At 42.7% G+C, this 12428-nt stretch overlaps 5 protein-coding genes across 9 annotated transcripts; 4 read left to right on the top strand and 1 right to left on the bottom strand.

Moving 5' to 3' along the window:
• The first annotated feature begins 369 nt into the window (after positions 1 to 369).
• LOC108610751 (palmitoyltransferase ZDHHC3-like) lies at positions 370 to 2756 on the top strand. 2 transcript variants are annotated; one of them, XM_018003031.2, is made up of 4 exons: positions 370 to 803; positions 871 to 1317; positions 1376 to 1673; positions 2644 to 2756. In XM_018003031.2, exons 1-3 carry the CDS (start codon positions 688 to 690, stop codon positions 1644 to 1646), a joined length of 834 nt encoding a protein of 277 aa, XP_017858520.1. In that variant the 5' UTR covers positions 370 to 687; the 3' UTR covers positions 1647 to 1673; positions 2644 to 2756. The 2 variants fall into 2 exon arrangements, with proteins under 2 accessions (XP_017858520.1, XP_089321541.1); XM_089465415.1 differs by having other exon boundaries at positions 371 to 803; positions 1376 to 2756.
• Positions 2757 to 3052: 296 nt separating this feature from the next.
• On the top strand, positions 3053 to 4119 carry LOC108610752 (palmitoyltransferase ZDHHC3-like). Its single transcript, XM_018003032.2, has 3 exons — positions 3053 to 3188; positions 3246 to 3656; positions 3709 to 4119. The coding sequence occupies exons 1-3, from the start codon at positions 3073 to 3075 to the stop codon at positions 3968 to 3970; spliced, it is 789 nt and encodes a 262-aa protein (XP_017858521.1). The 5' UTR covers positions 3053 to 3072; the 3' UTR covers positions 3971 to 4119.
• A 132-nt stretch (positions 4120 to 4251) lies between these two features.
• LOC108610756 (palmitoyltransferase ZDHHC3-like) lies at positions 4252 to 6629 on the top strand. 2 transcript variants are annotated; one of them, XR_016269389.1, is made up of 4 exons: positions 4252 to 4387; positions 4450 to 4860; positions 4913 to 5258; positions 5348 to 6629. XR_016269389.1 is itself a non-coding variant. In XM_018003037.2 (3 exons), exons 1-3 carry the CDS (start codon positions 4272 to 4274, stop codon positions 5181 to 5183), a joined length of 798 nt encoding a protein of 265 aa, XP_017858526.1. In that variant the 5' UTR covers positions 4252 to 4271; the 3' UTR covers positions 5184 to 5327. The 2 variants fall into 2 exon arrangements, 1 of the variants encoding a protein (XP_017858526.1); XM_018003037.2 differs by lacking the exon at positions 5348 to 6629 and having other exon boundaries at positions 4913 to 5327.
• Positions 5268 to 8100, bottom strand: SmydA-3 (SET and MYND domain containing, arthropod-specific, member 3). Of its 2 annotated transcripts, none has more exons than XM_018003036.2 (4): positions 7623 to 8100; positions 6295 to 6624; positions 6013 to 6239; positions 5268 to 5942 (listed from the first exon to the last, which is right to left on the bottom strand). In XM_018003036.2, exons 1-4 carry the CDS (start codon positions 7970 to 7972, stop codon positions 5344 to 5346), a joined length of 1506 nt encoding a protein of 501 aa, XP_017858525.1. In that variant the 5' UTR covers positions 7973 to 8100; the 3' UTR covers positions 5268 to 5343. The 2 variants fall into 2 exon arrangements, with proteins under 2 accessions (XP_017858525.1, XP_017858524.1); XM_018003035.2 differs by lacking the exon at positions 7623 to 8100 and adding an exon at positions 7001 to 7597.
• Positions 8101 to 8495: 395 nt separating this feature from the next.
• On the top strand, positions 8496 to 12363 carry porin (voltage dependent anion channel porin). Of its 2 annotated transcripts, none has more exons than XM_018004563.2 (3): positions 8496 to 8656; positions 10970 to 11517; positions 11591 to 12363. In XM_018004563.2, exons 2-3 carry the CDS (start codon positions 10970 to 10972, stop codon positions 11889 to 11891), a joined length of 849 nt encoding a protein of 282 aa, XP_017860052.2. In that variant the 5' UTR covers positions 8496 to 8656; the 3' UTR covers positions 11892 to 12363. The 2 variants fall into 2 exon arrangements, with proteins under 2 accessions (XP_017860052.2, XP_089321539.1); XM_089465413.1 differs by lacking the exon at positions 8496 to 8656 and adding an exon at positions 10092 to 10241.
• Positions 12364 to 12428: the final 65 nt, after the last annotated feature.

Here is a 12428-nt window from a genome sequence, read left to right as displayed (position 1 = left end):
GTAATTTGCCTTAATTAAATCAAAATACTTCAATAAATTTGCTGAATAATCACTTGCACCGTTTTTCTTTTGCTTTTGTGTAAAAAATGACTAATGAAAATATCGATGTGTAGTGGCAGTCAAATGTCTTTCGATATCGTTTATTAACTATCGGTATTTCGATATCAGAACGTCATTCCTGTCACACAATTATCATCTAATTTTCAGACATAATCAATTGTATTCATAAATAAATACAAAAAATAATGTTGACTTGTAACTAAACTTCCAAAAATCTACACTTAAATGAAGTGTGATATGAACAAAGCAAAGCCTATCATCAAATCAACAAAATGTATCGTGTGTGGGCACCGATAACATCTGACTGGCAGACAATTGTATGGTGTATGAGCGCTACGGGGATTAGGGTGAAAAATTTGGAATCGAAAAATAGCAACAAATAAATAAATGAAACTTTTAAAGAGATTTAAATCGGATACTTAGTAACGTTTATCATTACATAGCCAAGACACGTGAAAATTATTGAGTGAAAAGTGCTTAGAGTTGCTGCCAGCAGCTGAGCTGCAGTGTAGCAACAAAAGTATTACTCGGCTCGTTAAATGGAAAGAGGCAAGGGCTGAGGTAGCTTCGATTTGTAATTCAATTACGGACTCACACACAAACAGACAAAAAAGGCCGATATTGGATATGGTTTTCATACGTGATCCCTGTGGCATTGTCTGCCTGATTTTTACCTATGGAGCGGTTATCTACGCAGACTATGTGGTTATGCGCTGGATAATACTGGCAACAATGCCGCTAAGGTATTTTTCCATTCACTCTATACTATCTATCTATCTATACTATATATATATATTCCTTCACTTTTAGTATTTGGGCACCCTTCCATGTTGTGCTCTTCAATACGGTTGTCTTCCTGCTAGGCATGTCGCATTTGAAAGCAGTTTTCTCAGATCCAGGCATTGTACCGCTGCCCGCCAATCGCTTGGACTTCTCCGATTTGCACACCACCAACAACAGCACCAAACAGATATCTGGCAATGGTCATGGTAGCGAATGGACAGTGTGCACACGCTGCGAGACTTATAGGCCACCACGAGCCCATCATTGTCGCATATGCAAGCGATGCATACGCCGTATGGATCATCATTGTCCATGGATTAATAACTGCGTGGGCGAACGCAATCAAAAGTACTTTCTGCAATTTCTCGTATATGTGGGTATTCTCTCCCTCTACTCCGTAGCGCTAATACTCGGCTCTTGGGTATCGCCGTGTACGGAATGCAGCCAAAATGTAATTGATACACAGCTGCGCATGTAAGTATGTCTCGAAACCAAATGTTTGAAAATATTAAAAAATGCCTTGTTTACTCAGGATTCATTCCATCGTTTTGCTGTTGGAGTCGGCGCTGTTTGGACTGTTTGTGACTGCCATCATGGTAGATCAGCTGCACGCCATATTGTACGACGAGACGGCTGTCGAGGCGATACAGCAGAAGGGTGCATATCGACCTAATCGACGTAAATATCAACTGTTGGCCGATGTGTTTGGACGTGGACATCCGATGCTGTGGCTTCTGCCTTGCGCTAGTCTAAATCACGCCGCACGGTATCACGACACACCGCTGCTCAGCCACGATGTTTAGAAGCCGTGTGATAAATTCTATTATTTTGTATGTATTATGTTTCTGTTCTATATGCGTGTGTGTGCGTGAGAGTCCCACAAAATCCATTGTTTTATGTTTTACGTATCTATGTATTTGTGTTTATATTTTTTTTATCAAGAAAGCTATACCACCCACCCGGCTATTCCCGTTACTCTTACCTTGACCCAAAGCTATGTATATGTATGTATATTTATATTTTGTTTATTTGTATATACTTTATACAAACAAGATTCCAATGTTTAATTAACACTTTAGTTAATAATCGAGCCAAAACATACTCAACAGAAACTCAATATTTTTTTAAACAAAACTAGTTTTCCCATAGCATACGTAGCGATCAGATGTTTAGCTATATATAAATATATAAATGTGTGTAAAAAAAAGCAAGTAAGCAAATCAAAAATAAGTACGACCTTCAAGCATTTAAGAGAGCAAGAAATTCATATACCAAATAAACATTAACATTAAATACCAGGCAATTGTGTGTGCGGTAATAGCTCGTATTATTTATAAGACCTAAACTAATTAGTTTGATTGTAAGCAAAAAGCAGAGGAAGGAAAACTAATTGACTGTAATTTTGGTTTATTTGCTTAAATTTATATTTATTATTGTTTAATTTGAACGTATTGCTTTAATGGCAATTCAATCTTTGCTGGAATGACACTTGCAATTTTCTAACTGCAGCAATAAAACGTGAACACTAACTAGTCTGTACTAAAATGTATATTCTTTTACACATGTATTAGCAAATTAATTATACTGTTTATACGTTTTTATAAATTCCATATGAAAGTCGCGTTACAAGTTATCAAGTTTTCCACTTTTATATTGTAAACTTTGAATTGCCCCAAAATGAAATGGCATGCGTCATTCCAGCATAATCAAGTGAAACTGATCTAATGAACGCCTTAATATGCAATTATGTGTAACACAGAATCCAATTTGAGAATTAAGCGAATTGTTTCTATTGAACAGGCAAATCTCTCGATGGTCTCAAGAAGCCACAAAAACCAATACATATGCGTATCTTCAACTATATGTGTATAGTTTTCAATAAATCTAATGATAAACATATGAATAAGTACAAACCGATTTGTTTCCGTCCTAATTAGTCCGACTCACTGCGTTGGGAGGAGGATTCTCGAGGATGTCCTTCTATGAATATGCTCTTCGTGTTGCAGGATCCTCATAGACTCCTGCAGCAGCTCAATGGAAATGCAGCTCATAGAGATTTCAAGTCCACGCTTATCATTTTCATCTGACATGATAATTGTAGCGCCTACGGAAAGATTAAAACTACTTCGGAGTAGCTACGTTGGTATTACTTGGCTCGGTCAGGGCTAAAGCAGCTTCGATTTGTAATTCAATTTCGGGCATACACTGACAGACACAAAAATATTGGATATGGTTTTCATACTTGATCCCTCTGGTATTATCTGCCTAATTGCTACCTATGGCGCCCTTATCTACGCAGATTATGTGGTCATTCAATGGATAATAATAACAGCAATGCCACTGAGGTATTTTCCTCTTCATTCTGCCGCATCTATCTATACCAATATATATTGTCCTTGTAGTATCTGGGCGCCCTTCCATGTTGTGCTCTTCCATGCGATCGTGCTCCTGGTATTCTTATCCCATTCGAAAGCAGTCTTCACAGATCCGGGCATTGTACCGTTGCCATCCAATCGCCCTTTCTCCGAGATACCATCTGGCGAGGTCCATGGCAGCGAATGGACTGTGTGCTCACGTTGCAAGACTCATAGGCCACCACGCGCCCATCATTGTTCCACGTGCCAGCGCTGCATACGACGCATGGATCATCATTGTCCATGGATAAATAATTGTGTGGGCGAAGGCAATCAAAAGTACTTTCTGCAATTTCTCTTCTACGTGGCTGTGCTCTCCTTCTACTCCGTAGCGCTAGTACTCGGCTCCTGGGTGTCGCCGTGTACGGAATGCAATCAGATTGTAAAACAGACACAATGGTAAACCCAAAGCTAAGCAATGTATGTGCATAATAATCCCTCGTTTACTTAGGATGCATACCCTAATATTAATGCTTGAATCGGCGTTCTTTGGACTGTTTGTGAGCTTTATTTTGATGGATCAACTACACGCCATATTGTACGATGAGACGGCGGTGGAGGCGATACAGCACAGGGGTTCATATCGGCCAAATCTACCTAAATATCAGCTGTTGTCCGAAGTGTTTGGCCCCGGGCATCCGATATCGTGGCTACTGCCCTGCGCTAAGCTAAAGCATTCAGAACGCCATAAGCCATGTGTAGAAGACGTTTGACAAATTCTATTGTTTTGTATGTATGGCATACGTGAGTCTGTGTGTGTTTGCCTGTCCCACAATATTCATTGTCATTAGCGTTTTATGCATATATATTTTGGAAATAAATTAACCCAGCCGTCCAGGCATCGCTCTAACTTGTACCTTGACCCAAAGCTGGAATGATTTCATTGACATCCCCGCACTCAAGCAGATCAACGAAGCGGTAACAGTCTTAACTCAGTTGGGCTGAGGCAGCTTCGATTTGAAAATCAAAAACGAACTCTCAAACATACACAAACACAGACGACCTATATTGGATATGGTTTTCATACGTGATCCCTGTGGCATTATCTGCCTGATTGCTACCTATGGCGCCGTTATCTATGCAGATTACGTGGTAATTTGCTGGATAATACCGGCAACAATGCCACTAAGGTATTTTCCCATTCATTCTGATTTATCCATTGAACCTTCATATATTTTTCGTTCACTTCTAGTATTGGAGTCTTACAGGTTGTGCTCTTCAATGCGGTTGTCTTCCTGCTAGCCATGTCGCATTCGAAAGCAGCTTTCTCAGATCCGGGCTTTGTATTGCTGCCCGCCAAGCGGCTTGACTTCTCCGATTTACACTCTAGCAATGGCCGTGCTACTGAATGGACTTTGTGCACGCTCTGCGAGATTTATAGGCCACCACAGGCTCATCATTGTACGGTATGCCAGCGATGCATACGCCGCATGGATCATCATTGTCCGTGCATTAACAATTGTGTGGGCGAGTGCAATCAGAAGTACTTTCTACAGTTTCTGTTCTATGGGGGCATTCTCTGTCTCTACTCCGTGGCGCTGGTACTCGTCTCTTGGATATTTCCGTGTACGGAATGCAGTCAGAGTTTAATTGAGACCCAATTGTAAATCCAGACCTTAACTACTTCTGTAGATAATAATGCCTTGCTTACTTAGGATGCATACCATAGTTTTGATGATGGAATCGACGCTGTTTGGTCTGTTTGTGACCCTCGTTATGCTGGATCAGCTGAGCGTCATATTGTACGATGAGACGGTGTTCGAGGCGAGAGAGCAAAAGGGTGCATATTGGTCAAAAAATCGTAGATATCAAATGTTGGCGAAAGTATTTGGCCCAGGGCATCCGATGCTTTGGCTTCTGCCCCGCGCTAGCCTAAATGACGCCACAAGCTATCACGACGCGGCGCTGCTCAGCCACGAAGTGTAGAAGCTGCGTCCTATAAATCCTTTATCCTATATGCTTCCTTCTGATGGTCCCAATGGGCCGCCAAAATCAATACATGTGCGTATCTTCGACTATATGTGTATAGTTTTCAAAAAGTCTAATAATAAACATATGAATAAATACAAATTGCTTTGTTTCCACTCTAGTCCAGTTCGCTGCCCAGGCCCTCGACGCTGATTGTGAGCTGTTGGAGCGCCTGTCTGGCTACACTGCAGAGGATGCCCTCCTGGGAGTTTTGATCCTCGTGCTGGAGGATCTCCACACACTCCTTGAGCAGATCAATGGCATCCACGAGCTGCCCACGCAACTCACCGCCACTCAGTTTATTGGCTATGAAGCCGCTTTTGGCCAGCAGCACTAGCGGCACATGCAGCTCATAGAGATTCATTGCCCGTGCACGACTCAGGCCCGGCTCAAAGATGTTCAGCACACGCAACACATCACGGCAGAGAATCGCCTTGCGTTCCAGCAGCTGGTCTGTGAGCTGGACCATCTCGTAGCCCTGCACACGGCCGTACATCTCGATGAGCAGCTGGCGCAAACTGGTGGCGATGTAGTGCGATGGATGCAACAGGGATTTGTATTTGCGCAGCAAACGTTCCGCTTCCTCCAGACGCTTGGGACCCATGTCGAGAGCCTGCACAGCATTCACCTCGGCCTGCAGTGCGTCCACAATTTGCCGCACATCCTCAGCGCTTGTGCTGTAATCGCACGACCGGCAGCTCCAACTGCTGTCCACGACTGCAAAGAGAGAAGGGGCGCTGCTTAGTCACAGTACATATCGGAAGTGTGTGAAAAGCAAATGGACTACCCGTTGGCTGCTTGGGCAGCAGCCAGCCCTCGGTGCACTGGCCACACTTCAGGCTGGAGAAATGTGTCTGCAGTTCGCTGGCATCCAGGCAACGTTCGCAGCTGCACACAAAGTATTTGCCCTCGCGCAGATGCGCCTGTCGCTGTGCTGTGCCGTCCAAGGTGTAGGTGTAGCTGTGCTGCAGCTGCTGGCCCTCTTCCAGGGCGACCATGGCACGCAAGCGAATCCTACAGGAAATGGAATGGAAGTTAAAAGCTGTTGACTACCGCGAGCTCCACTCACTTGTAGCCCTCGCTGGGATGAATGGTACGCGCTGTGTTCGGCACACAATTATGGGCCAATATGCCCGTGTAGGGGAACAGGCAGCGCAAGGGGTAGCCCTGGCTAGTGCGTGCCTCGAATGCATTCACCTCCAGCACGCCCACTACCTGCATGATGAGCTCCTCGCTGAAGCGGTCCGCCAGCTTGCACGGACCGCGCAAATATTGGGCAATATTCACACGGTCCGCATGCCAGACGTCCGCATTCTCGCGTCGCTCCAGCTCATGATGCTCCATGGGCGCCACTTCATTTAGCCAACGCTCCGGCTGTGCCTCCTTAGCCAGCAGTACTCTACGACGGATATACGTAAAAGAAAAGGAATTTAATAAAAAAAAAAAAAAAATGTTGGCACTAGTCAAATGATAAATCAACTAAGATTAGCTATAAATAAATTAGCAAACCTAATCCATTAAATATATATTATTATTATAAAGAACAATAGAGCACACGAACAATTCTTTAACGGCACATGATCAGCTAACAGCTACTTAATAGCTCTAGCCAACAGAATCAAATTACATTTTCCTTCAATGAGCCCGCCCGAGTATTCTATGGCTGATAGTTTCCGATCTACCACAAGTGCAGAACTTTTGCTGTAACACATAAATAAATCTAGATTTATGTGTGTCAAAAGTTGGCACTGCTTTTAGCATCTATTTTTGTGCACCTCAGTGGCATGATGCAGTCCAGCTGTGGCCAATATTTGCTGCCGGCTGGCATCTCATAGAAACGCGCCCTTGCCGCCCTCAGCACGGAGCACTCCAGTTGCAGATGCTGATTCTCCTCCTCTTCCTCTCCGTCGCTGCAAGGGCCGCATAGGGGCCAGCCGCAAAGGGCACAACGTTCGTGGACTTCAGGTCTGTAGCAATTGAGGCACAGCACATATCCATTACATTTGGGACCCAGGGCAAAGGGCTGCTCCTCGATCAGCAGTTCGCCGCGCTTAACCGGCTCACTGGCCGTAAGATAGCGTCCGTAGATGGGACTCCATTCCACCGCCGTGCGATTGACATCGAGTGCTGGCGTCGCTGTCATAGCGGCTACTGACATGGACCGCACTATGATGAGGTGAGCATAGCATCTTTTTAGTAAATATTTGTATAATTTGGCACAGTCTCAAAGATGAACGGCCCCCGAGCAGCGAGCATTACCCTGCCAGCTGCTGATGCTGTCGGTTGTCGTTGTCGTTCTATTGTGACGTTTGCAACTGTCAAGATTTCTGTTTGGTTTTGAACGGCAGCGACTTGTGGCCCCCGCAGCCAACACCCCTTTGGCATCCACAAACTAACCTCAATGGTGTTATGCAATCCAATTGTGGACAGACGCCATCCTCGCTGACGTTGCCGGCGAATGTGACACGTGCCGCGGCAAAGACCTCGCACTCGCCACGATGATCAGCGGCATCATCCACACAGTTGCTGCATATTGGCCAGTCGCAGAGCTCGCAGCGATCCAGCGAATCGCCGTCTTCGCCAAACTGCAAATACCTGTAGCAGCCCAGGCAAACAATTCCACTGTCACGCTTGGGCCCGTAGGCAAAGGGCAGTTCCTCCACAACAACTTCGCCACTTTCCACTCGCTCCGATGTGGCCAGGCAGCAGCCGTAGACTGAGTCGTGTTCCAGGCGCGCTTTCAGCATGACGTTTTCTCAGCCGCTCCCGCTCCCAAATGCAAGATATATACGAAATTTATTTCAACATACAGAGAACGAGAGCTCTTAGTCTTTCAGAGAGCCTGCACTGTGGCTAAAAATAATATAAATAGTGAGAAGTCTGCTCACTGTATTGGAGGGGCAGATGCATTTCTATCTTTCTTTTGATAAATTATAATTCGTATATTGGAACATTATTAAAGCTGCATTCATAATTTAACATATTGTATAGCTCGAGAAGGTTTTATTTTTTAGCTTTCAATGGTAAAACGATCACTGTTATGGCGCCAAAGATCACATTCAAAAAGTATCGATACTTTTCTAACAAGGCTGCCACTTCCCTCATACGCGTGGTATGCAAATCATATTAAATACTTTTTAAAAATATCTAAGTTTAGAGAAATAGGTGAAATTTAAAACATTTAAGATTACATATTATGTGCATGTAGAAAGAAATATTATTACAAACCCATAATCCACTAGTGGTTAGTGGCTCTGCAAATAGTTTGGTTTAGTATATTCGCGTACAAAGCACAATCGCGTTTTTCTACATTTCTCTTTGGTCACACTGCTATTCAGTTGCAAATCAATTTTGTGGTGTACGTTGTGTGGTCGTGCTCGTCTTGTTCCTGCGTTTCGCATTACTTTAAAAGCTAATTCAACTTATCAAAAGTAAGTAGAACTTAACCAAATCACTGTACAATTAGGCTCTTGTTTTTAACAGTGAAGCCATATACATGAAAATCCGTGAATGTATCTCGTTTTACGTTCTAAGTGATTTCATAACCTCGAAATTAACATTTTGCAAGTAGACACGCAGCCCTCATCCATATACAAACACACACACATACACGACACTCGGAAAGGGTTTCCCATCGTGTTTATGCTGTTGTGTTAACTATTCCTAATATCTTTTAATTGATACTGCTGTTGTGGCCATTCAAACGAATAAAGCAACCGGCACACACATACACAAAAACACGAATGGAAAAGAGTTTTACAGTTAGCTCGCAACGATGGCAGCTGCCGGCAACAGTGTTCTTTCCTGTTACGTAACAGACATATTGGCTGCACTGTGCTAAAATTTGTTTTGATAAAATAGGAATTAACCGTTTGGTCTCCTTCTAGCTGTATCACATGCATCTGTCTCAAGAGCTTTATCAATTTCAGCTTGTTAAACTTTTTCTATTTGCTTTATTATTGTTTTGTTTGCTTTTTTTGGCCGCTGGTCATGTGAGCATTAAGAGAAGCAATTTTTGTATTTATTTGATTGCGGATGGGGGTGTGTAAGTGACGTCATAAAAAAATCGATTATTCGCTTATTTTGTGGCACCTTTCAACTGGTGCAATTGGATATAAGATTAGTTTTGCTGGATAGTATTGCGTAATAGCTCACGCCCACAGCCCGCAGATGAATACGCAGTTATGGCACACATTGACAACTGACTTAAGCAAATAATACTTTACTTTTCTAACTACATACATACTAGTAATTTTCGAGTGCATGTACCTTGGTAATTTCAAATACTAATTATTGTGTCAAGGTCGTAGCGCAATTTCGATTAGGGCTCACGAACTATCTGACCTGCTTAGTCCATACATACCTGTATTTTATATATAAATGTATACTAAAATATTTAGATGTTCCATGCTGATGCCCTGTTACATCACAACATCCATACATATTTCTTTGGCGTAAAATTTGCTCATAGTTTTTGCTAGAAGAATTCTTGTCTTCTCTTAGCCGGGAAAGCGCATGATTTCACACACCGTCTACTTTGCCTATATTGTTGGTCATTTCCGCACCGTTTGGCCGCTGTCCAATCTAGCCAATAATATAAATCTTTCCCTGTTTGTCGGCCTTTCATATTTTGCCGCTGTTTTAGCACATGCACCATTATTACGGCCACCACTGTGAGTCGCTTGCGTTTGCATGGGGCGTCAGGTAGTGATGAGACCAAAGCAAAGATGTAACGTGTAGTTATCGGTATATACGTATATATAATGAACATACATATGTACATATGTGTATGTATGTCTGTCAAGTGGTCATTGAACGATTTGCTGTGAGTAATTAACAACAAAATGTAAACAGAGACATGAAATATGGTGCACAGTAGGCCGTATGGTAGGAAACTAATTTCCAAGTAATTAAAAAAGTTAAAATTTGTATAAAATTATATTATTAAAAATGGCTGATTATGGCAAGAATTATTGGACATACAATATTATAAAGGAGAATTTTAGACGAAAAGAGGTAGGCTGCTGGTTGCTAACGGCGCTTTGTATATGTATGTATATTAATTTGTGGATGTTGAAATTGTTTGCAATCTGTTTCAATCGACTATGGCGCACTGTGCGTCATCAATTGCACGATCGCTCGCAGCTGCTTCAAACGCTCTTGCTCTTACTCGTCCAATCACAGCAGACGTGCGTTGACCCCCCATTCACACAGACACATACACACGCACAAGTACTTAAACATAGCAAAGCGGAGAGCTGATAGTTTGCAGTTTCTTTGCCAAATTTGGGCACACTTAACATGTAGATGCACTTTTCATTGGCCGCAGTCCACCTTGAAATCGAATTTAATTGGACTTTCCTTTGATTTTGTGAAAGAAGAAATTGACATTTAGCCAGAGTACAAAAAAATTTGTTGTAAAGCTTTTTTTTCCCTTTGTGCGATTATTTTTAAATTCAGCAAGAATAAAGAAGGGGAGCAGGTTGGATTTACTTTTTTCCCTTCATTTCATTCGGAAATGGCAATAAAAATATATGCAAGCGATTTAAATAGGTATTAACTATGACAATATTTGCTTACATGAAATATTTACTGCAGATAAAGAGTGTTAGATAAGATAAAAGTTGCGAATCTAATCTTTACTTTCACGCAATCGTTGGCCCGACATATGAAATTTGTGATTTAATATACTCAATGCTCGGCAAATTGAACTGTATTTACTAATATTACTTCACACTCAATAGATGGCTCCTCCATCATACAGCGATTTGGGCAAACAGGCTCGCGACATCTTCAGCAAAGGCTACAACTTTGGCCTGTGGAAGCTGGACCTGAAGACCAAGACATCGTCGGGCATTGAATTCAACACAGCTGGTCACTCGAACCAGGAGTCGGGCAAGGTGTTTGGCTCCCTGGAAACCAAGTACAAGGTCAAGGATTATGGCCTTACTCTGACGGAGAAATGGAACACAGACAACACTCTGTTCACTGAGGTTGCTGTGCAGGATCAGCTGTTGGAGGGTCTTAAGCTGTCCCTCGAGGGCAACTTCGCACCACAGTCGGGCAACAAGAACGGCAAGTTCAAGGTTTCGTACGGTCATGAAAATGTCAAGGCCGATTCGGATGTCAACATTGACCTCAAGGGCCCCTTGATCAACGCATCTGCTGTGCTGGGCTACCAGGGCTGGTTGGCTGGCTATCAAACTGCCTTCGATACGCAACAATCCAAGTTGACCACCAACAACTTTGCCCTCGGCTACTCCACCAAGGACTTTGTCCTGCACACAGCCGTGTAAGTACAAATTCTTTTTTTTTTTTTTTTCTGAATATTGTTTTTTATTTGGATTTATTACTTTGGTAAATAGGAATGACGGCCAGGAGTTCAGCGGTTCAATCTTCCAACGGACTTCCGATAAGTTGGATGTGGGTGTTCAGCTGTCGTGGGCCAGCGGCACCAGCAACACCAAGTTCTCGATTGGCGCCAAATATCAATTGGACGACGATGCCAGCGTGCGCGCCAAGGTGAATAATGCCAGCCAGGTGGGCTTGGGCTATCAACAGAAGTTGCGCGATGGCATCACCTTGACCCTGTCCACGCTTGTCGATGGCAAGAACTTCAATGCCGGTGGACACAAGATTGGCGTTGGCCTCGAGTTGGAAGCCTAAGTTAGTTCAAGATGAAAAGCTGAATGCGCTGCCAGCAATATGCATACAGTACTAAACACACCAACAACAAATAGTAACATCAATAACATTACAACAGCAACAAGAGAAACAAATTAAAAGTGTAACAACAATAAAACACAGAAAAAAACAAAACAACAAAATTACACTACACGAATCTTCATGTTTAGCAAAGCATTTGCCAACATTTGCTGCGGCCCCGGATCAGATTGTAGTCCGTTCGATCGTTGGACGTAGTCTCGTTTAGTGCATAGCTAAGTACATATTTATTGTTGGCAAACAGTGAAATACATAATTTACCTATTAAAAAACAAAAACAACAAAAAACAAAGTGTAAAAAAAGCTCGGCATTATTTCTGCACAGAGAGTGAGTGATGAACAGCACCAGATAGAATGAAAGCAACCTTTGTCAAATAAATACAATAACACTAGTAGTGTGCATTTAAAACTAAAATACTTTATTTTCTAATGCGATTATAGCTATAGCCTGTGTCTGCCTATCGGCGATATCGAAAGCTG

Source organism: Drosophila arizonae, chromosome 3 (genome assembly GCF_054131065.1).
Source record: "Drosophila arizonae isolate 15081-1271.41 chromosome 3, UAZ_ARI_1.0, whole genome shotgun sequence".
Taxonomy (NCBI): Eukaryota; Metazoa; Arthropoda; class Insecta; order Diptera; family Drosophilidae; genus Drosophila; species Drosophila arizonae.
Note: the sequence above shows the minus strand (reverse complement) of the source record. Positions and strands in the feature narration are given on the sequence as shown.